We start from the raw sequence: 22,402 nt of genomic DNA, 5'->3' as shown, positions 1-22,402 counted from the left end.
TTAAAAATATCTGCTGTAAAATCCCCTTTTTAAAATTTGATTTCATACAGAGTGGAAAAGAGAAGAACCTGCTAAAAGGCAAAAAGAGAAGATCTCTTTGCTGGAGAGAGAAGAAAAGCCCACATTGGAAACTGGAAGATACCAAATGGAAATGTACCAAATTCAGAATATTGATAAATTGGAAGAAGACGAAGAAGAAAGGCTGAAGAGAGAAATGCTACTTGCTAAACTGAATGAAATCAACAGAGAACTCCAAGATTCAAGGAATACAAAATGCCCTCCTCTGCCATTGCTACCTGATTTGGAATCAAAACTGCCCTCCCCAGAGAGAACCCCCAAAATGTACATGTCCTCTGAATCCTCGGAGAGAATATATAATGGGCATCATTTGCAAGACATCAGCCTTTTCACTACAAAAGGAGATGTTCAGAATCTGGGAAATATTAGAAGCCCAGACTCTCCAAATGAACTTGCATTTGGCAGTTATGTGCCTTCATTTGCAAAAACATCAGGGAAGTCAAATCCATTTAGCCAAAAGAGTGGCCTTTTAGATGTCCAAAGAAACAATATAGAGAAACTTAGTAAAGACAGCGTAGATTTAATTACAAGAAGAGAGAAAAAAGCTAATCTGATGGAACAGCTATTTGGTGCCAGTGGCAGCTGCACCATTTCCTCTAAAAGCAGTGACCCAAATTCTTTGGCTACCAGCAAAGGAGACTTTGACCCTCTAAATTTTCTTCCTGGGGATAAGAGCAGCAGGGATAGAGAACATGATGAAGATGATGACTTTTTCCTCAGTGAAGGAAGAAGTTTTAATCCAGGTAGACACCGATTAAAACATGCAAACAGTAAACCAGCAGTAAAAGCAGTAGAAACTGTAGAAGATGAAATTGAAGAAGTAGCCTTGAGATGACTGACTACAGTATACATTTTTTCCAATTGTAAATATTAAAGTATTTTAATACAATATTTATTATAAACCTTTAGAATTTTTAATATTAAAAAGTCCTTATTAAGGAATGACTTTTAATAGATACAGTGTAAATGAAAAGAAGTAGATTATATCATACCACATCTAGTTTGCCAAGAATGAAGGAGACTCTTTTGAATGAAACCAAAAATAGAGATGTATCTTACTTGGTTTTGACTTTTTATTTACAAATAGTTTTTTAACCTCTTAATCACCTCTATAGGAAGTTTTACTCCAATGGAGTTCATATTTATTTTCTATTTTTATCCCTATTTATTTACTTAGTTTTTGGTCATGTCCTCACTGAGCTAAATATAGTCTTTCCCAATTGGGAGTGGAAATTAAAGGCGAGATGCTCTGGGTTGGGAAGCATAGTTCTCAGATGGTGGAGCATTGGTGCTACTTAGGATTCCTGTCCTCTGTGGACGGGACAGGGATCCCTTTCTTACAGAGCAAAGCTTAGCTACTCTTAAGTGGAAGCAGTGACAACATAGGGATTTCCCACTTAAGAGGTGCACTAAATGGCTTACCTACAACTGTGCTAACATATTAGGTTGAATTCAGAAGACATTCGTCTGTTTGCATGGATAATTCTCTCATGACTCCCAGAGGCTTGGGTACAGTGTAATCAGTAATCCTTTTCCTCCTTCTATATTCTATAGCTCAGTGACTGGGTATGAGATTTCATACCCAAATACATGAAATTAAAGAAATTTCATCCTATTTAATACAGAAAGATTTTTCAACTCAATTATGTTTCCAGTGTAATCCTTAACTTGGAAATTATATACTTTTAAGGTTGAAACTTACTGTCAAAACCAACGATACTGATAATGTAATACTGTTGGGTTGATAGGACTAATTTTAAAGCAACCTTTGGTTAAAAATGTTTTTTGAGATGGGTTCTGCCTTGTTGGATGTTTTCTATTGAAATGCATTGGTCTTTTGCTGTTTGTAGCTTACTTCAGCTGCAGAGGAGTTGATGACTTTGGATTATGCTGGGTATGATTGGTCTTTAAGAAGCAGTAATATACCACCCATGGAGAAAACGCTGTTAAAATGAAGAGTGGTGGAAACAGTGTGTCAGGAAAAGTATTAAAAAATGTAGATTGACACTTGCTCTAAAATGAGCTTTTTTCCCTAGAAAAATTTAGTATGTTTTCACTAATATGATTTTTGATGCCAAGCATATATACTGATGAGGGGACCAGAGTTACTGTTTTATTTTGAGTTCTTATGAATGCTTATTATTGAATATAATTTCATAACTATTTGGCAAGACTTACATGGATAGGTCTCTAATGAAAAGATATGCTATCTTTCATCTTCTAAATTGTGTTACTGTCATTTATTGGGAACTGAATCTCCCAAAAGTGCTAAACTACATTAAAAAATTGTTTTAGCAAAGAGATTTTTATGTCTGATATAAATAAGCTTTTAGTATGTTGCAAATCATTCTAATATATGTAAACCGCAATATTGTAATGCAGTTCTTGATAAAATATTATGTAATGTTAATTTTGTTCATAGCTGCTAATTTTTCTGCCAAAAGTATTCTAATTTAAAAGCCGTTCAGTAAAATTTTATATTCAAGTCATTTTAATTAGTCTCTTGCTTTTTCTCTACATAATGTTTTTGTCTCTTTCACCAAATATAATAAGACAGAATTATTAAAATTAAACCTAAAATTAAGTTATAGACTTAGAAGCATTATGGTGTTAGGCATTAAAATTAGAGATTAAAATGTACAGAACAGGTTTTTCTTTATGAACAAACCTCAGAGTAAATCTTTTTTTTCTAATTGTCAAGTTAAATTTGTTATTTGTACTCAGAACTCAGTTTTAACTAATAAAATCTCAAAACACACTATGGCTCTTTGTTTGAATGATACCTCAGGTAATTTAGGAAATTCATGGTAGAAACAGGACCTGCATAGTTAATTTTTATTTCATTATTCTTTTTTTTTTTCCCTGTCCAGTATTTTTAATTGAAGTAGATGAATTTGCCCTAAATCAGGTTAGACAGTATGCTAGTCTTATCAGATAATTATAGTTTTAATTAATCCTTTCACCCTTAATAGCTATCCTAATGGCATATATTGCTCATAATATAAAAAAGGTGGGGGTAAGGAGGATTAAATTGAATCATAAAATAAACTTACTTCATGGCTGACTCACTGTTTTTCTGATATTCCTCTCCATCTCCTATCAGACATACTCACCTTCTGGCAGCCCTGATTGGGTGTTAGTTGGATACAGCATGCAGATCTGCTTGATGAAAAGGGGAAGGGAAATGTGTGTTACCAGTAACAATGTGGGATTTTTAGGATTAAAAAGGGAACTATAAATTGTCAAGAAAAGATCTGCCTTTAAAGCTTTATCCTTTCTGCACAACAAATGCCCCTTTCACATTAAAGTCACCTTTTATATCATTTGAAAGTGCTCTCTTTTTTAGTAAAGAGCATGCAGTCATTCATTAACTGGGTGCCCTGCAAGTAGTAGGTGCCAGGAGAGTAAGATAACCCTGCCCTTGCTCTCACTGTGAATGCAGAGCACAGTAAGCCAGGCTGCACACATTTCCATCTCTGCCCTCCTACCCACTCTCTGAATGTCCTTGGGTTTGCTCAGCTGTTACTGCTCTTGTTTAATACTTTTTAAAGTAGTTATGAAGGATGAATGAAATACTTAGGTTAATGCTTGGCAGGATGCCTGGCACATTATAAGTGCTCAGTAAACATTAGCTGTTCTCATAGCTTATTGAGGTTCTTTTATGGTATAATTGAAAAATAGGTATGTACATATATAGACACTACACTTTGCACAAGATAAAAAAAAACCCTAAATTATCATGAAACATCTAAATATATTGTGCCTCTTAGATCTGCACTTAATACTGAATAAAGCAAAGAAAGTTCTAACTGTGCAGTAAGCCTCACAGCAAAAATGAAATTCAGAAAACACAGGACTTTTATCGCATAATGTGATAATTTGTACCCCAGCTCTCCCACAATGTATATATCCTTAGATAAGCTACAAAACCTCTCTGCACCTTCTTTTCCTCCTCTATAGGATGGAACTAATGATAGTACCTACCTTATGGTGATTGCATAGATTAAATGAGGTGATACATGAAAAATAGAACTATAAAGGCTCAAATTGTTGCTGTTAATGTTTTGGAAATGCTATGGAGAAACAGGGAAGAGAAGGATATTTGTTGAGTGCCAGGCCTGGCAGTTGGTGTTTTTATGTATGTGCTTTAGCTCATTTAATCTTCATAAAGTTTTTTCTAAAGTAGATACTGTTAACCCATTTTATAGTTGGAGCTAGTAGACCGTAATATGAAAGTGATGGATACAGGTAATAGACTACATCTAGTAGTCTCAATTTAAGAAGTCCAAAGAAATAAGATATTTTAGAAAAGAATTTTGCATTAGTACTCTTTAAGTGGTAATTGACAGAAACCCAAATCAAACCAGCTTAGACAGAAAATTATTTTTGGCTTGAATATAGAAAGCTCAAAAAAGTGTGGTTTGATCTGGAGGTTCAAATAATAGCTCTTACTCTGTCCACCTCTTGGCGTGGCTCTCTTCAGCTGGTACCCATATCAAAAAGATCTTTCCTATAGCTCTGGCAAAGGTCTGGTTGGCTAGTTTATGTTATATGTCTACCTATGGGGCTAGTGGCATTGTGGAGAAGGACAAAACTCTACTATCCCTCTTCATGGAATGATTATAACTTCTATGAAATGGGGGAGGCATTTTTCCATGATGAAGAAATTTTAGACATGAAAAATTTGTTTACAGTTACTGTGGATTTGGTTCTAGATCACCACGATAAGGTGAGTCAAATTAGTGTTTTGGTTTCCCAGTGTATATAAAAGTTAAAAAGTTAGATTTACATTATTGTCTATTAAGTGTGCAGTAGTGGCATTATACCTAAAAGCAGCATGCATACCTTAATTTAAAAATATTACGCACCACCACCACCAAAATGCTCACCATAATCTGAGCTTCCAGCAAGTTGCAATTTTTTTTCCCCCGCAGGTGGAGGTCTTGCCTCAATGTTAAGGGCTGCTGACTGATCAGGGTGAGGGTTGCTGAAGGTGGGGGTGGCTGTAGCAATTTCTTAAAATAAGACAACGGTGAAGTTTGCCAAATCGATGGACTCTTCCTTTCATGAATGATTTCTCTGAAGCATGTGATGCTGTTTGACAGCATTTTACACACAGTGGAGCTTTTCAAAATTAGAGGCAATCCTTTCAAACCCAGCCATGGCTTTATCGAGTTTACAGGATCTTCTAAATCCTTTGTTGTCATTTCAACAATCTTCACAGCATCTTCAGGATTAGATATTCATCCCAAGAAAACACTCTGCTTATCCATAAGCAGCAGCTCCTCATCCATTCAAGTTTGATCACAAGATTGCAGTAATGCAATCACATCTTCAGGCTCCATTCCTAGTTCTCCTGCTATTTCCACCACATCTTCACTTACTTCCTCCACTGAGGTCTTCAACCCCTCAACTTCTTCCAAATTCCTGTTCATGTTGATATTTTGAACTCTTCCCATGAATCACAAATGTTCTTAATGGCATCTAGAATGGTGAATCCTTACCCGAAGATTTGCAACTTACTTTGCCCAGATCCATCCGAGGAATCATTACCTATGGCAGTTACAGCCTTACAAAATGTATTTCCTAAATAAGATTTGATTGTCAAAATTACTCCTTGATCCATAGCTACAGAACAGATGCTGTGTTAGCAGGCATGAAAACAACATGAATATCACTGTACCTCACCAGAGTTCCTGGGTGACCTGATGTGCCGTCAATGAGCAGTAGTATAGTCTTGAATCACTATGTTGTACACCTGAAATTTATGTAATGTGTGTCAGCTATACTTTGATAAAAAAATCACTGATTAAAGATCACCATACAAATAAAATGAAAAGGGTTAAAATATTAACAAGAATCATTAAAATGTGACACAAATGAAGTGAGCAAATGCTATTGGAAAAACGATACCAACTTGTTCAATGCAGGGTTGCAACACACCTTCGAATTCTAAAAAATGAAAAAAAAATTTAAAATGTATTTGTGAAGTGCAATAAAGTGAAGCACAATAAAATGAGGTATGCCTGTATTTTCCAATTAAAAATGTTTAAATTAATGACTATTACGAAAAAACATTGAAAAGCTCTTAATGGAACAAGCATTAGTTACTCAAAACACCTTATTCCTAGGAACAAGCTATTTTTGTAATATCATTACAACCATAGGGTTGCACTATGAAATTCATTTTGTTATTGAAGGGTGAACTGTTCCATCATTATGTAAGATAAGTATGCAAGACATTTAAAAAACACTTTGGTGTTCACAGAAAAGTTCCAGATATATATTTTTTCATACTAAAATATCTGTATATAAGGGAACATATTCTATCTCAAGCTAGAATAAAAAATTAGAAATGGGTAGCCAGAATAAAGTAGAAAACTGGCTTTTCAGTCAGAGGTTAGTTTGGAGTTTGCCACTTACTAATTACAACTTTGGTCAAATATCTAATTTTTCTTAAGGTTCCTCAGATGTGAAACAGGGCTGATCATATTTTACAAAGCTAATGTGAGGATTAAATGAAATGATGTTTTGAGAGAAGAGAATTGATAAAAATAGACATGTCAGTGGCAGGAGAGTGTTACCTATTCAGCATTTTCTTTTGTTTCTGCATCACCCCAAACTTTTTTTTAAACAACAGAATCAAGGTGGTATTTTAAAAACTATGTTATTTTACCCTATAACCCAGCATCTTGAAGTCATCTTGTCTTTATGGACCTTTGCAGAAGTTGTCTTCCACAGAAGACACTTTGCTGCTTCCATGAAGAGGCAACCCGTGGGAGAACCAGTTTTACACACATAGTTTTACTTCTCCAGCTGTTTCCATGGGTAACAGAAATCAGGAGCCCATACTGTGCTCTAAAGGCAGAGTATTAGAATTCAGGAAGAAGTCTCTCTGCTAGTATAGCTGGGGGATGCCATGAATAGCATAGCCAAAGGCAGCTGCCTTTCTTCTCTCTTTAACTGACCTGAATATCAAATTTCAAAATTTTTGTCCCAGTTAATATGTGTTTTGGTGAGGCCTACTTTTTCACACTATCTGTAACAGGACATCACAGACTTCAGTGATACTGAAAATCATAGATACTGAAAACTTCTGGTTACACCTAGAAACAAGTTTTATTGCAATGTTTTTTTTTTTTTCTTCTACAAGAACTACCCTCCAAATCTTAAATTTAGCTTCAGTGTTTGTTTCTAATATTAGTGAAATCTGTAAAATTTACTCTCCTAAGCACTTAGAGAAGAGCTCCTTCAAGTAATCACAAATCTCTATGCTCTGTATCCAAAATATTTTTCAGTAGAGAAATAGAATTAGTAGAACCAAAGAACATATGCTAGGAAAATCTGTTAATATTATCACCTCAAACATTATCACTGAAGTCCAGAATCAATGGGGCCCATAACTCTGAAGTCTAGTTTTAAACAATTTTGCTTTATACTTTAGGCATTCTCAAAGTGTGTCTTCTCCCCACCCCCAAGCCTCATCAGTGTCCCCTGAGAACTTGTTAGAAATGCCAATTCTCTGGATCCACCCCAGACCTCCTAAATCAGAAACTGGAGGTAAGGCAGTCTGTATTTGTACAAGTCTTCCAGAGATCCTGATGGACTCAAGTTTGAGAACCAGTGCTCTATGCTAACACTAGTCGGTAGTGGTTGGGGGCATTCCTATTTAGATTGGCTACCTGCATGGTTTTGCAAATTGAAATTTAGCATAGCTTGGGATCACAGGGTGCATGTACAGTATATGAACTCACCTTTGCCCCCTCACACTCTATGTTCTGGGTTAGAAACAAACCACTGTCTCTTTTTATGGCCGTAACAGTTATGGTCTGTAACTGTCAGTTTTCTGTGGTAAATATATCAGAAGAGTTAAACTAGTCAGGAAAAAGGAATGCTATTGGAACACCCAATATCAAAAAGATTGGGTAGTTCCTATGTCATTCCTCTATCATAGTCTATAAAACCCAAGTTTCCAGAAATACCTTCAAATTGTTGTCCTACAGCACTCCTTGAAGAAGTAATCAATGTGGTTTAAATTTGACATTCTTTGTAGAACATGCATTGTGGCATAGCAACAAATTTATTAAATTTAAATGTTTAGCTTTTTCAAAGTATGTGTGTGTTGTATGTTTGTGTACTTAATGGTCCAGGCAAGCATATTCTGTGTTTGAGGTTTAAGAAATATTAAAAATAAATGAAATTAGCCTACAAACAGGGAATATGTTAAATAAAAGAAAAATAGAACTAAGTATTCAAATTTCTCATGTGTCCACGTTTTGCATCTGTGAAGACTGATATATATATATATATATCAGTCTTGCTTATATATATATATATATATATATATATATATATAAGCAAGAATTTAGATATACATCCCAGAGGTAGTGTTTACTCACAAATGAAGTAGGTCATGTTTTCATGATTTTGGATATTATATGCTATATAAAGTCTCCATCTGTCTTTCTCTAGCTTCCTTGACTTGTCTATTATGAAAAAAACCCCACCTCAACAGAGATAGACCTGTTGCTGTATAATCTGTTATAAACAGATATAGATATAAACAGATAAAGATGGTGCCAAGTATTGGACCAGGTAAAATAGTGGTGGTAGTGATGATAAGGTAGGGGGAGTGGTAGTTGAAGGAAGTGGTGGTAATGAAATTAGCTATATTCCCAAATGTGTTCTCCGGAGAAACATATTTTTCTAGGGCTCAGGTCCCCTAAAATGCATTGCCACTAGAAAATGAACATTTGGATGGCCACTTAAAATGTACTGGGGTTACAACTTTTAAATATATTCTTAAAGCTGTGATTTTCCCAATGTAATATTGGTCCTGGACTAGCAATCTCAGAGTAATCAATATATTGGCTCTGACACTTCTACAGCAATGATAATTTTACCAATTTCATTTCTACTATATTGATAAACATGTTCCAAGTAAAAAGTTCTCCTTTAATTATGAAATTCCTTCCTTATGCTCCTTCACCAGTTCTCATTTTCAGCTGTGACTTAATTTCTGTTTCTGTTTTTAAGTATTTTTTTAACTACAAAGTTTGATAGAGCCAGCAGCATAATTAAATCAGTGTATATTGTCAGTTGGGTCTTTCCTGAGCTGCTGAAAGGTTGCTAGGATACTCTCTTAAAGATACAATTCTCTTGATTAATTGCAAAACCTGGATTGCCCAAGTAACATTTTTATTAATTCATAAGAATACAGGTCAGGATTGCATTTAAATTTATAGCAAGATGAGTGCTATATATCTCTGGATGCTTTTAGCTTTACAGAAATGTGTTTAGGTACACTTATAAAGAATGTGTTTTGAATAACAATTTAGTGGATGAGAATTAATCACATTTATTTGAGGGAGAGTATTCCTTTGTGTTGCACAATATATATGGGTTTGGAGCTGAAAGAATTCTGAATTTTAGATTGCCACGAGGAAATACATCTCCATGGTGTCTGTAGTACTGCAGAAATCCTATTGTAGTTATTATGATTATTGGTGTGTTCAATCCCAAAATTTCATATAAATTATGATCATTGTTTCTTGCTGATTTAATAAAATAAAATCAAGAAACTTATAAAGAAAAACAACTTCATCTACACTAGTTTGATGTGATATAGCCAGTTGTCTCAAAGGTTAAGGATGAGCAAATGGCTTTAAATGGTTGGCATTCTTCCAACAATTGTTTTGTAGCTAGTAAGTGAAAATAACTGTGACTGAACCTACTCAACTGTCAGTCATCCAGTTCATGTATCCATTCATTTAGAAAGAGTTTATGGAGCTTCTATTCTATATGATGCCCTTTACTAGAAGTCAAAAGTGGATTTTTAGATGACATGAGATTTTATATTTTGGACGAGCAACTTCTATACTAATATGGAAGCTAGATTACACCATTCAAAGAACTGCAGATAATAAATAAAAGAGAATGTGTAAATAACCAGGAAACAACTAACAAAATGGCACTAAGTACATACCTATTAATAATTACTTTAAATGTAAATGGTCTAAATGCTCCACTCTACAGATAGAATGGAGGAATGGATAAAAAGACCCAATGATGGTACTTATAAGAGATTCACTTTAGTCCTAAAGAATGTGTCTTTGTACAGAAAAAAAAAGTGAAAGTATGGAAAAAGATATTCCATACAAATGGAAGCAAAAACAAATGCCAGGATAGCAATACTTAGACAAAATAGAATTTAAAACAAAGACAATAATAAGACACAAAGAAGGGCATTACATAGTGATAAAGGAATAAATCCAACAGGATGATATACAATGGTAAATGTCTGTGTACCCAACACCAAAGTACCTAAATACATAAAGCACGTTTTAACAGACACAAAGGGAGACAGTGACAGCAATACAATAATAGGAGAGGACTTTAACACCCCACTTACATCAATGTATAGATAATCCAAGTAGAAAATAAGTAAACAGTGTTTTGAAAGACACATTAGACCAGATGGACATAAAAGAGATAGAACATTCCATCAAAACAGCAGAATACACATTCTTTTCAAGTTCACATGGAATATTCTCCAGGATAGATTACATGTTAGGCCACAAAACAAGACTTAATAACTTTAAGAAGATTGAAAGCATATCATGCATCTTTTCCAACCACAATGATATGAAACTAGAAATCAATTATAAGAAAAAAACAAAAAAAAAAACCACAAACAAATGGAGGCTACACAACATGCTGCTAAACAGCCAATGAATCAATGAAGAAATCAAAGAGGATATTAAAAACACAGAGACAAATGAAAATGAAAACAATGTTCTAAAATCTTTGGGATGCAGTAAAAGCAGTCATAAGACAGAGGTTTATAGCAGTAAAGGCCTGCCTCAAGAGACAAGAAAAATCTCAGAGAAACATTTAACCCTTATACCTAAAGGATTATAAAAAGAACAAAGCCCAAAGTTAATAGAGGGGAGGGGGAGAAACGTTAATGAAGATCAGAGTAGAAATAAATGAAATGAGACTAAAAAAAAAAATACAGAAAAAATCAAGGAAAGCAAGAGCTGATTTTTTGAAAAGATAAAATTGATAAACCTTTAGCCAGGCTCATCAAGAAATATAAGAGAGGACCCAAATAAATAAAATCAGAAATTAAAGAGGAGAAGTAACAACTTAAATCACAGAAATACAAAGGATTATAAGAAATTACTACAAAAAAATTATATAGCAGTAAGTTGGACAACCTAAAAGAAATGGATAAATCCTTAAAAAGCTACAATCTTCAAAAACTGAATCAGGAAAAATAGAAAATCTGAACAGACCAATTACAAATGACAAAACTGAATCAGTAATGAAAAACTCCTAAGAAACAAAAACCCCAGACCAGATGGATTCACAGGTGAATTATACCAAACATCCTCTTCAAACTAATCCAAAAAATAAAAGAAAGCTTCCAAATACATCAGTGAATCCTCAGTAATTCTCAATGAAGTATTAGCAAACTTAATTTAATAATACATTAAAAAAAATTTAAAAAAAATACATTAAAAAGATCATTCATTAGAAACAAATGGAATTTATTCCAGGAATGCAAAGATGGTTCAATATCCACAAATTAATTAATGTTATAAAGTACATCAATAAAACAAAGGATAAAAATCATATGATCATCTCAATAGATGTGGAAAAATCATTTGACAAAATTCAACATCTGTTCATGATAAAAACTTTCAACAAAGTGTGTCTAGAGGGAACATACCTCAAGATTGTAAGACTATATATGACAAACCCAAAGCTATCATACTCAATGGGGAACAAAGGAGAACCTTTCCTCTAAGATCAGGAATAAAATGAAGATGTTCACTCACCACCATTATTCAACATAGCACTGGAAGTCCTTGCCACAGCAATCAGACAACAGAAAGAAGATATAAGAGTCATTCATGTTGCTAAGGAAGAAGTTAAACTGTTACTATTTGCAGATGACATGTTACCATACATAGAAAACTCTAAAGACTCCACCAAAAAACTATTACAGGTTATAAATGAATATATAAAGTTGCAGACTACAAATTAATACCCAGAAATCATTAGTGAAAGATTTGTACTCTGAAAACTATAAAACATTACTGAAAGATAATCCATCCTCATGTATTGAAAAAACTAATATTGTTAAAATGTCCATACTACCTAAAGTAATCTAAAGATTCAATGCAATCCCATCAAAATATCAATATTATTTTTTTACAAAACTAGACTAATACTAAAATTTGTAGTATTAGTATTAGGAACCACAAAAGACTCCAAGCAGCCAAAGAAATCTTGAGAAAGAAGAACAAAGCTGAAGTTATCACAATTCTAGATTTCAAGATATATTATAAAGCTGTAGTCATTAAAATAGTATGGTAATGGCACAAAAATAGACACATAGATCAACAGAATAGAAAGCCCAGAAATAAACTCACTTATATGATTGATTAATCTATGACAAAGGGGGCAAAAATATACAATGAGGAAAAGATAGTCTCTTTAATAAATGGTACTAAGAAAATTGAACAGTTACATACAAAAGAATGAAACTGGACCACTTTTTTTTTTACACCATACACAAAAGGATTGGAGACCTGAAACCATCAAACTCCTAAAAGAGAACATCAACAGTAATTTCTTTGATGTTGGCCATAGCAATATTTTTTTCAGATATATTTCCTCAGGCAAAGGGAGCAAAAATAAAAAACTATTGGAACTGCACCAGAAAGAAAAGTTTTGCACAGTGAAGAAAACTATCAACAAAACTAAAAGGCAACCTACTGAATGGGAGAAGATATTCACAAATGATATATTTGATAAGTAGTTAATACCCAAAATATACAAATAATTTACACAACTGAACAAAAGAAAACAAATAATCTGATTAATTTTTTTTCCAAAGAAGGCATAAAGACAGCCAGCAGACACATGAGAAGATGCTCATCATTAATCATTGGAGAAATGCAAATCAAAACCACAATGAGATATCATCTTACACCTGTTAGAATGGTAAAATAAAAAAGATAAGAAGTAACAAGTGTTGGCAAAAATGTTGGGAAAAAGGACACCTTGTGCACTGTGGCAGGAATGTAAATTGGTGCAGTCACTGTGAAAAACAATATGGAGTTTTTTCAAAAATTTTAAAATAGAAATACTGTATGATCCAGTAATTCCACCACTGGGTAAACAAAAACATCAATTAGATAAGATAGATGCACCTCTATGTTCACTGCAGCATCATTTACAATAGTCAAGATATGGAAAAAACCCAAGTTTCACATTGTACATAAATAATGGACTATTAACTATAAAAAAGAATGAAATCCTGCCATTTGTGACAACATGAATGTACCTAGACTATTTCATGCTAAGTGAAATGTCAGAGAAAGATAAATACTACAGGATTTCATTTATATGTGAAACCTAAAAAGCAAGTAAACAAAATAAAAAGCAGAAAAAGACTCATAAAAACAGACAACAAACTAGTGGTTGCCAGAGAGAAGAGAGGTGTGGGAATCTGTAAAATGTGTGAGGGGCAGGGAACACAGGCTTCCAGCTGTGGAATTGAATAAATCACAGGGATGGAAGGTACAGCATGGGGAATAGAATCAATGGTATTTTAACAGTGTTGTGGGGTGACAGATGGTGAGCATAGCAAAACCTATAAACTTGTTGAATCATCATGTATACCTGAAACTAACATAACTGTATCAACTATACTTCAATTAGAAAAAAAAAAAAAAAAAAGAATGAAAAAAAAGTGATGTTACCAAATGGTAAGGTAGCTTCCTCCTGACTTTGCTCCTTCTCATAAGAACAAGTAACTACTCATGGACAAGACACCATGGAGACAATCCAAGAACACAGGACTGAGGCTGAAGCACTCATCCCTGCCCCCAACAGAAACCAAGGCAGACTGCATTAGAAAGGTAAGAGGAACAGCTGTTCTTTCCAGGCTGCCACAGCACCATGCCTACAGTTCCTCCAGTGGGGGGAGAGAGCCCAGTAAGTACATCCAGGACCCTTGGCATCTTGGCATTTTGGATCACTTTGTGTGAGCTCCTACGCTGGTTCGCTGGTTTTGCTTCATGGAGACTGCAGGGTCATCTGCTGGGCTTAATCACTGAAAATCTAATTATGATGAAGTAGTGAGGGGTTTCCTTTTTTTTTTTTGAGGGGCTTCTAATAACCAGCACTCAGATCATGAAAGAGAGTTCCTACCAGCACAGCCCAACTGGTAATCCCAACTAGCAGTTCTGCTTATCTGCATACCAAGAGTAGGGGGCAGTCTGACCAGACAACTCAGTGGGGTGCGAGTCTGCCTAATTTGGGTCCCCAAACAAGGATTTTTGCCCTGTAGATTGGTCTTCTAACACGCAGCAGAGGTACTGAGTCATAGCCCTACCTGCTGTGGATTATGGCTCCCAGCTTTCCCTACTAGAAAGTCTGTTCAGGAAAATTTAGAGGAGTTTCTGGAGTGGGCCTTCCTAGTCCTCTAAGGTAAGGGGTGTTATATAACTTCTCTTGCCGCACCTGGACAGGGAGATAATTTGTAACTCCATCTATTGGCAATAGGTGGATTCAACCTTCAGCACCCTGACCAGGGAAACTTACCAAACCACACACTAGTAAGTTGTGTAGCCCATCCAACAGCCCTGCTTATAGTAACATTTGAATAGAAAGAACAGCCTGTTACTTCCCTGCCTGCAGAATAAAACCAATGCCTTCACCAGACCAGGGTATTTGATGCACACTCTTGCTCTATTTGGGGCCCCAAACAAGGAGTTGTGCAGACCCTGGGTCCTGACCTGCTGCCCTGCCTATTGCTGAGTATAATACTCAGGCCTAACTGTCTAGTAATCCTGATCAAAGAGTCTAGACAATAACCTGGCCTATCCTACAACATCACTTGGGCAGGAAATCAAGCCAGCAGTCCTATCCAGCTGTTCTCAGCCAGTGGCATGTCCCACCACCCCTGACCTCAGAGAGCAAACTGTTGCTTTGTCCCAATTAGATCCTGATAGCAGGTCCCACCTGCCCAAGGACATTACCAGGAGACATGTCCAGAAACCCAAACCAAACTGACTGTGGAAGAACTGTCTCTACCAACGTGAACCTATGAAGTCTGGAAGAGGCGACCACTTATCCAAATCCACAGATACTAACATAGAAATCAAGGATCATGAAACATCAGGTAAATATAACACCACAAAAGGAAACTCATAACTTTTAATAACTGAACCTAATGAAGTAGAGATCTATGGACTGTGACAAAGAATTGAGAATAATCCTCTTTAAAAAGTTTAGTGAACTACAAGAGGACACAGAAAATGAAACGTAAATTAGGAAAACAATGCATATATAAAGTGAGAAGTTCAACAAAAAAACAAAAAAACATTAAAAAAAAAAACCACACAATTCCCAGAGCTGTAAAATACAATAACTGAACTGAATAATTCAATACAGAGCTTCAAAGGCAGATTTGACCCTGCAGAAGAAAGAATCAGGGACCTGGAAGATAAGACTTTTGAAATTACCCAGAGGAGTCAAAAGAAAAAAAGAATGAAAAAAAAAAAGAAGAATGCCTGTGGGAATTATAGGGCATAATAAAAAGAAAATCCACATTACAGAAGGAAAAGAGAAAGGGACAGAAAATATATTTGAGGCAATAATGGCTGTAAACTCAAAGAATTAAAAACAGAGCTATCATATGATTCAGTAATTCCACTTCTAGGAATGTATTAGGAGGAAACAACACTAACCTGAAATGATATCTGCATCTCCATGTTTATAGCAGCATTATTTACGATAACCAAGATATAGAAACAACCAAGTGTTAACATGGACAGATAAAGAAATTGTGGTGTATATGCACAATGGAATGTTATTCTGCCATAAAATGAGGAAATCTTGCCATTTATGAAAATGGACCAAAAAAAAAAAAAGAAAATGGACCTAAAGTTCATTATGTCAAGTCAAATAAGTCAGACAAAGAAAGACAAATCCTGTATGATCTTATTTATGTCTGGAATCTATAAAAAAAAAAAAAAAAAAAAAAAAAAAACTTCAGAAGAAGTGATCAGATCTGTGGTTACCAGAGACAGGTGTTGGGGTGGGTAGAGGAATTGGAAAAAGTTGGTGAAAAGGCAAAAACTTCCACTTACAAGATAAATAAGAACTTGGGTGTAATATACATAATGACTATAGTTAACACTGCTGAATGATATGTAGGAAAATTAAGAGAATAAATCCTAAGAGTTCTTATTATGGGAAAACATTATTTTTTTTCTTCTTCTTCTCCTTCTTCTTCTTCTTTTTCTTCTTCTTCTTCTTCTTCTTCTTCTTCTTCTTCTTCTTCTTCTTCTTCTTCTCTTCTCCTTCTCCTTCTCCTTCTCCTTCTCCTCCTTCTCCTTCTCCTTCTCCTTCTCCTTCTTCCTCCTCCTCCTCCTCCTGCCTCCTTCTCCTTCTCCTCCTCCTCCTTCTTCTTCTTCATGTATCTTTATGAGATAATGGATGCTCACTAAACTTATTACAGTAAAATTTATAGGAAGTGTAAGTTAAACTGTTATGCTATACATCTTAGATTTTATAATGACATAGGCCAATTATATCTCAATAAAATAGGAAAAATGAAATGAGAGGGTCAATGAAAATATGCTATAGATAAAATTGTAGTTATTCAGGAGAGGGAATTGCTAAGTGCTTGGTTATCAATTAGATATGGGAGAATGGGGAACAAGAAGAGGCTGAGGAAGTGCCAGTGATAGACTTCTTAATGAAGACAGCAGATCTGGGAGGTGATTGATGATATGAGTAGCTCTTCATAAGCCTATTGAGTTTGTTGTGGGATGTCCATAGGATATACCAAGCCAAAAATAGAAAGATCTACATCAGGGATAATGACTTAGGACTCAGTCACATTTGTATGGAATTTGTAGCCATGGATCTGCACAGGGTTACTCAGTGTGTAGAAAAAAGGTGTAAATGGAAATAAATCGATAATAGCAGAGATGATCATGTCAGTTTTCCTAAAGATCATGTCTTACTTGTAATTCTGAGTTTCATAAATACCTGAAATATACCATTGATGGAAGTTGCTGGGCCTTTCTGCCTTTTTTCTTCTCTTCAAATCCTTCAAGGTAAGCAATGTATCTTTAAAAAAAATTGGAGAGGCTATCAATTTTTAAACATTTTTAAGAAGAAATAAGCTCTTTGAGGAAATAGACCATACAGATAAGCAAAAGAACATAAAATTGACCTCTAGTTCTATCACTCATTTGAAAAACCAATGTGTGTGTGTGTGTGTGTGTGTGTGTGTGTGTATGTGTGTGTGTCTATTTTGGGACTTTGTATCTTATTCTAATAATCTGTCTTTTCCCACATCAGTATCACAGATCCTACTGCTACATCCTTTTTAAAAAAATTAAACATTTTGCCCAGGTAGTACATTACATGGTTCAAATAACAAATGATATAAAAAGGTATATAATAAATTATTATTCCTTTCCTTGTCCCTAACCAGTTACACATGCACTCATGAAAACCCTTCCAGAATTTATGCCAATGTAAGCAATATGAATTCTTATTCTTCCTCTTTTATAAATGAAAGGTATACACTATTGTGTACCTTGATTTATTTTACATTCAATATATATCTATGGCAATTATGATGGCTAGTTTTACATGTGAACTTGGCTATCTATAATACCCAGTTATTTAATCAAACACCAATCAGACCACCACATGAAGATGGAGATAGATAACGAAGTGAAGGCTACAAATTAAGGAATGGAAAGAGTTGCTGGAAAATACCAGAAGCTAGAAGAAAAGCATGGAACATATGATTTCTAGGACACTCCAAGGGAATATGGTGCTGCCAACACCTTGATTTCAGACTTCCTTCTCCAGAACAGTAGAAGGATAAATTTCTGTTGTTTTAAAGCCATCCAGCTTGTGATGAGCTGTTATAGCAGCCCTGAAAAACTAATACAATGACCTTTTCATATCATTACACAGAAAGTATCTTCACTTAAAAGAAAATAGCTTCATGTTATTCCATTATTACGGATATCCAAAATTAATTTACCAGTCCTCTATTGATTGACATATGGGTCGCTTCCAGTCTTGGCTATTACAAACAATGCTTTGTTGAATGACTTTGTATATCGATTTCACATATATCTAAGCATATCTGTAGGACAAATTCCCAGCAGTAGAATTGATGGGCCAGAAGGTATACCATTTGTTATTTTGGCAGATACTACAATATTATCCTCCATGGTTTTAACCAATTTATACATACATAAGCATTACAAGTGCCTGTTTTGCCCTTCTGATAGATACCTCAACATAGTGTTCATTTGTGATTTCCCTTATTAGGTGTGGGATCGTTTTAAAAGCCATTTACATTTCTGAACTGCCTGTTCATATTCATTTCCCATTTTTCTGTTAGGTTATTAATCTTTATTTCTAAGATTTATTTTTACATTGGAGAGATTAGCCCTTAATCTGTTATATGACTTAGAAACATTTCTTTCCAATTTGTCACTGTCTTTTGATTTTGCTTATTGTATGTGTGTACATGGGTGGGTTTTTTTTTTTTTTTTGGTGTTTTTATTTTTACCATGTATAGTTTATTTTTTTATTTTTTATTTTTTTGTTTTGTTTATGATAGTCACAGAGAGAGAGAGAGAGAGAGAGAGAGAGGCAGAGACACAGGCAGAGGGAGAAGCAGGCTCCATGCACCGGGAGCCCGACGTGGGATTCGATCCCAGGTCTCCAGGATCGCGCTCTGGGCCAAAGGCAGGCGCTAAACTGCTGCGCCACCCAGGGATCCCAATATAGTTTATTTTTATGCAGAATTTAGCAGTCACTTATTTTGAATCAGTAGAGGGCTATAAAAGCATTCTCCTTTATTTCATTGTAACAATTCTTTTAGTTTCATTTTCTGTAGAATTTATACTTGTTTATACTGTGAGATACAATCTCAACTTAATTTTTTCCAAATGGCTATCCAATTGTCCTAACACTATTAAAGGTCCATCTTTAAGCTTTCATTTGGAATTCCACCTTTATTACATATGAAATTATGTGTTACATATATATGAATTATATATATATATATATGTAATATGCATTTAGACTTATTTCTGAAAATTCTATTGTGGTTTTTTTGTTGCCTACTTATGGGCTAATATTACACTGTTTTAATTTTTGAAACTATAAAATAAATATATCTAGTGGCATATCTAGTGGTACTAGGCCTCTTCATGACACATCTCATGTTTTTCAGTTTTTCTTGATATTCTTTGCCTTCTAAATTTTAGAATTTTACCCTGTTTTAGCAGTTTTTAAAATTTCTTTGACTAAGTGGTTAGTTTTCTTTGCACATGCATATGCCTATGTGTATTTTTTTGATACTAAGAAAGGTTTAAGATTTTTTTCTAGTATCTAATACCCTTAGTCCTCTACTACTTTGAAGAGTACCTATTAATTCTCTATTCAGCAGAATTAAAAATTAGCATGTTTCTTTCCCCTTACCTCTCTTCACCAACAGATTTTAGTTGATAATATTACTTCTTACTCTTTATATTGTTAAATATCATTATATTTCTCCTTCTTGGATTGTCAGCTTTAAATGATATCTTTTAAATCCAAACTATTACAGCTGAAGAAACTAATATACTTACTATAGCTCCTATTTCTCCTTTTTATTCCCATGTTTTATTGGTTTTATAATTCTCATAATATCAGGACATAAAACATTTTTACTCTGTTCTGATACCCTATTAGACCTTTGCTTTACTCTTAATTCTGTAGTTAAATGTATTCGGCACTCATAGGCATCCTTTTGTGGTGATGTTTCTAATCATCTCTCAGTTAAGTGAAGTTCATTTCAACACAGTGGGGTTCTCATTGCCATCTGATTGGTGAATTGGGTTCCAGATACCATCCCAAGGCGAGCTTTCCAGGACCATGCTTGACTTATAAGAGCTTATGTACAAGGAGTTTATTTGAGAAGTGATACCAGGAAATGGGAATGAGAGACCAGGGAAACTGAATTAGGGAAAGGAGGGAAATCTAATTCATAGGTACATCAACATAAGTTGATGATCCTTAATGAGTGGTCTTTGATCCCATAAGGATATTCTAAGGACTATACTAAATATGTCAGAGCATTGTATCCTTAAGGGACAAAAGGAAGAAGTATTTCTTATTTCTCCATTGACTCCCATCTCCATTGGTTGAGGGCCTTAACCTCCCCTACTTCCTTTTTTTTTTTTTTTTTAGATTTTATTTATTTATTCATGAGAGACACAGAAAGAGAGAGAAGCAGAGACACAGGCAGAGGGAGAAGCAGGCTCCATGCAGGGAGCTCCATGTGAGACTCAATCCCCAGACTGTGGGATCACACTCTGAGATGAAGGCAGATGCTCGACCACTGAGCTACCCAAGCGTCCCCCTCCCCTACCTCCTGATAGAGAATCCATGAGTACTGAGAATGCCTCAACCATGAGATACACTGCTTTGTGCACAAAATAAGTTGAAATCTGTTTGGAAATATTAGCTACAAATGCAGATGGAATCAGAGGTGAGACCAAGTAGGATATGAGGTACAAAAGAGGCATCTGATATAATTTAACTTTCTGAAACTGATTTTTATGTCTTTGACTAGAAAGTTAGGATTATTTAATATCTTTTTTAAAATATCTTTAATCTATTTTAAGTTTTATCTTACTGTTGCTTTGTATTGTTATTTCCAGTTTTATTTTTATAGTCAGAGAATATGGCAGGTAGAATTGTCACTTTTCTTTTTCCTAGAGAGAGAGAGCACCTGCATATGTGTGAACAAATGCAAGCCAGGGAGGGGCAGAGGGAGAAGGACCAAGAGAATTCTAAGCCAGCTCCACACCCAGTGAGGAGCCTGAGGTGGGGCTCAATCTCATGACACTGAGATCATGACCTGAGCTGAAGTCAAGAGTCAGACACTTAACTGACTGAGCCACCCAGGTGCCCTAGAATTGTCAGTTTTTAAATTTTTATTGAGGTTCTACATGAAGCTTAATATATAATCAAATTTTGTGGATTTTTTTCCATGAATATATGAAAAGAAGGCTTATTCTCTCGTAGAGCACAAATTTCAGTGTATCTTTTCATTAAACTCTTATTTGTTCAAATTCTCCATCTCCTATCTCTTTGTTCTTTTTTTTAAGTTTTTTTAAAAAATATTTATTAATGAGAAACACACACACACACACAGAGGCAGAGATGCAGGCAGAGAGAGATGCAGGCTCCATGCGGGGAGCTTGACGTGGGACTCAATCTGTGGTCTCCAGGATCAGGCCCTGGGCTGAAGGCAGCGCTAAACCACTGAGCCACCCAGGCTGCCCCTGTTCTTTTGTTCTAAGAATTAAAAGAGAATGTTTAAGTCTCCCTTTTGGAATGTGGTTTTTGTCAATTTCTTCTTATATATTGCTTTAATGTATTTTCATTAAAGTTAATGGCCTCCATTTTGGAGGTTTGGAGGGTGTAATTACCCACAGCTCTCTCCTTTCCAGTTTATAAACTATTGAGAAGATATTCAGAAATCAGATTGGAATGAAATATTAGCTTCATTGCATGCTAAATTGCATTGGAGGATTAAGTTTAGATTTCTAGCCAAAATTGACAACTTACTCACTTTATTTAGTTATAAGCGGGGTAGCTAGGATAGGAAAAGGCAGTAGCCCCAAACTTTCTAAGTAGCGGGGATAGGGACAACAATGGGGTTAGAAGAGCATCCTAGGGATTGTATTATGAAATCATGTCTGAATAGCAAGCACACTGTTTTACTGTTAATTCTAGTGGCTTGGATGGGGAAGACTGAATTTCTCTGAAGTCACACATTAACGGCATTCTATGTTTCAGGGAGGTTTCCATATGGAACTCACTTAAAGTAGGTGGCTCTAAGAGAGCATGCCAAAGAGAGGAGACGACGAATGCACAATGATCCTTTACTGATTTTGCTGATCCAGTGTCATCTCTGTGGAAGGAACATAAGAGAGCTGTAAGGGATGCACATCTGGAGGCTTGGGACTTAATTCTGAGAGGTTGGGGAGTTTCTATTTCAAGGGAGGCAGGCACTCAGAGAAGGAAAAAATGGTTTCTTTCTCCTTTGACATTAGTGTGTAATTTTTTGCATCATTAAAATCTCCTTTTTATAATGTAAATCTTATTTAAATTCAATTAATTAACATATAATGTAATATTGGTTTCAGAGGTGGAGGTCAGTGATTCATCAATCTTGTATAATACCCAGTGCTCATTACATCACATGCCC

The 22,402-nt window shown here is 35.1% G+C and overlaps 1 protein-coding gene and 1 long non-coding RNA gene across 10 annotated transcripts in view; one reads left to right on the top strand and one right to left on the bottom strand.

Annotated features, from left to right (window-relative positions):
- LCA5 (lebercilin LCA5) overlaps nucleotides 1-2,836 on the top strand; it is an 83,589-nt gene extending 80,753 nt beyond the window's left edge. For 8 of the 9 annotated variants that reach the window (XM_038554592.1, XM_038554593.1, XM_038554590.1 and 5 more), the window contains one exon: nucleotides 51-2,836. In XM_038554592.1, coding sequence (XP_038410520.1) covers nucleotides 51-913 — 863 coding nt within the window. In that variant the 3' untranslated portion in view covers nucleotides 914-2,836. The remainder of the gene's footprint in view (nucleotides 1-50) is intronic. The other variant, XM_038554595.1, reaches the window with a different exon arrangement.
- The window catches only part of LOC119874203, a 34,340-nt gene extending 12,233 nt beyond the window's left edge, over nucleotides 1-22,107 (bottom strand). The window contains exons 1-2 of the long non-coding RNA XR_005367948.1: nucleotides 22,014-22,107; nucleotides 17,155-17,235 (exon numbers count right to left, since the gene is read on the bottom strand). This is a non-coding gene — a long non-coding RNA (uncharacterized LOC119874203). The remainder of the gene's footprint in view (nucleotides 1-17,154; nucleotides 17,236-22,013) is intronic.
- Nucleotides 22,108-22,402: the final 295 nt, after the last annotated feature.

The sequence above is a fragment of the Canis lupus genome, chromosome 12, assembly GCF_011100685.1.
Source record: "Canis lupus familiaris isolate Mischka breed German Shepherd chromosome 12, alternate assembly UU_Cfam_GSD_1.0, whole genome shotgun sequence".
Taxonomy (NCBI): Eukaryota; Metazoa; Chordata; class Mammalia; order Carnivora; family Canidae; genus Canis; species Canis lupus.
Note: the sequence above shows the minus strand (reverse complement) of the source record. Positions and strands in the feature narration are given on the sequence as shown.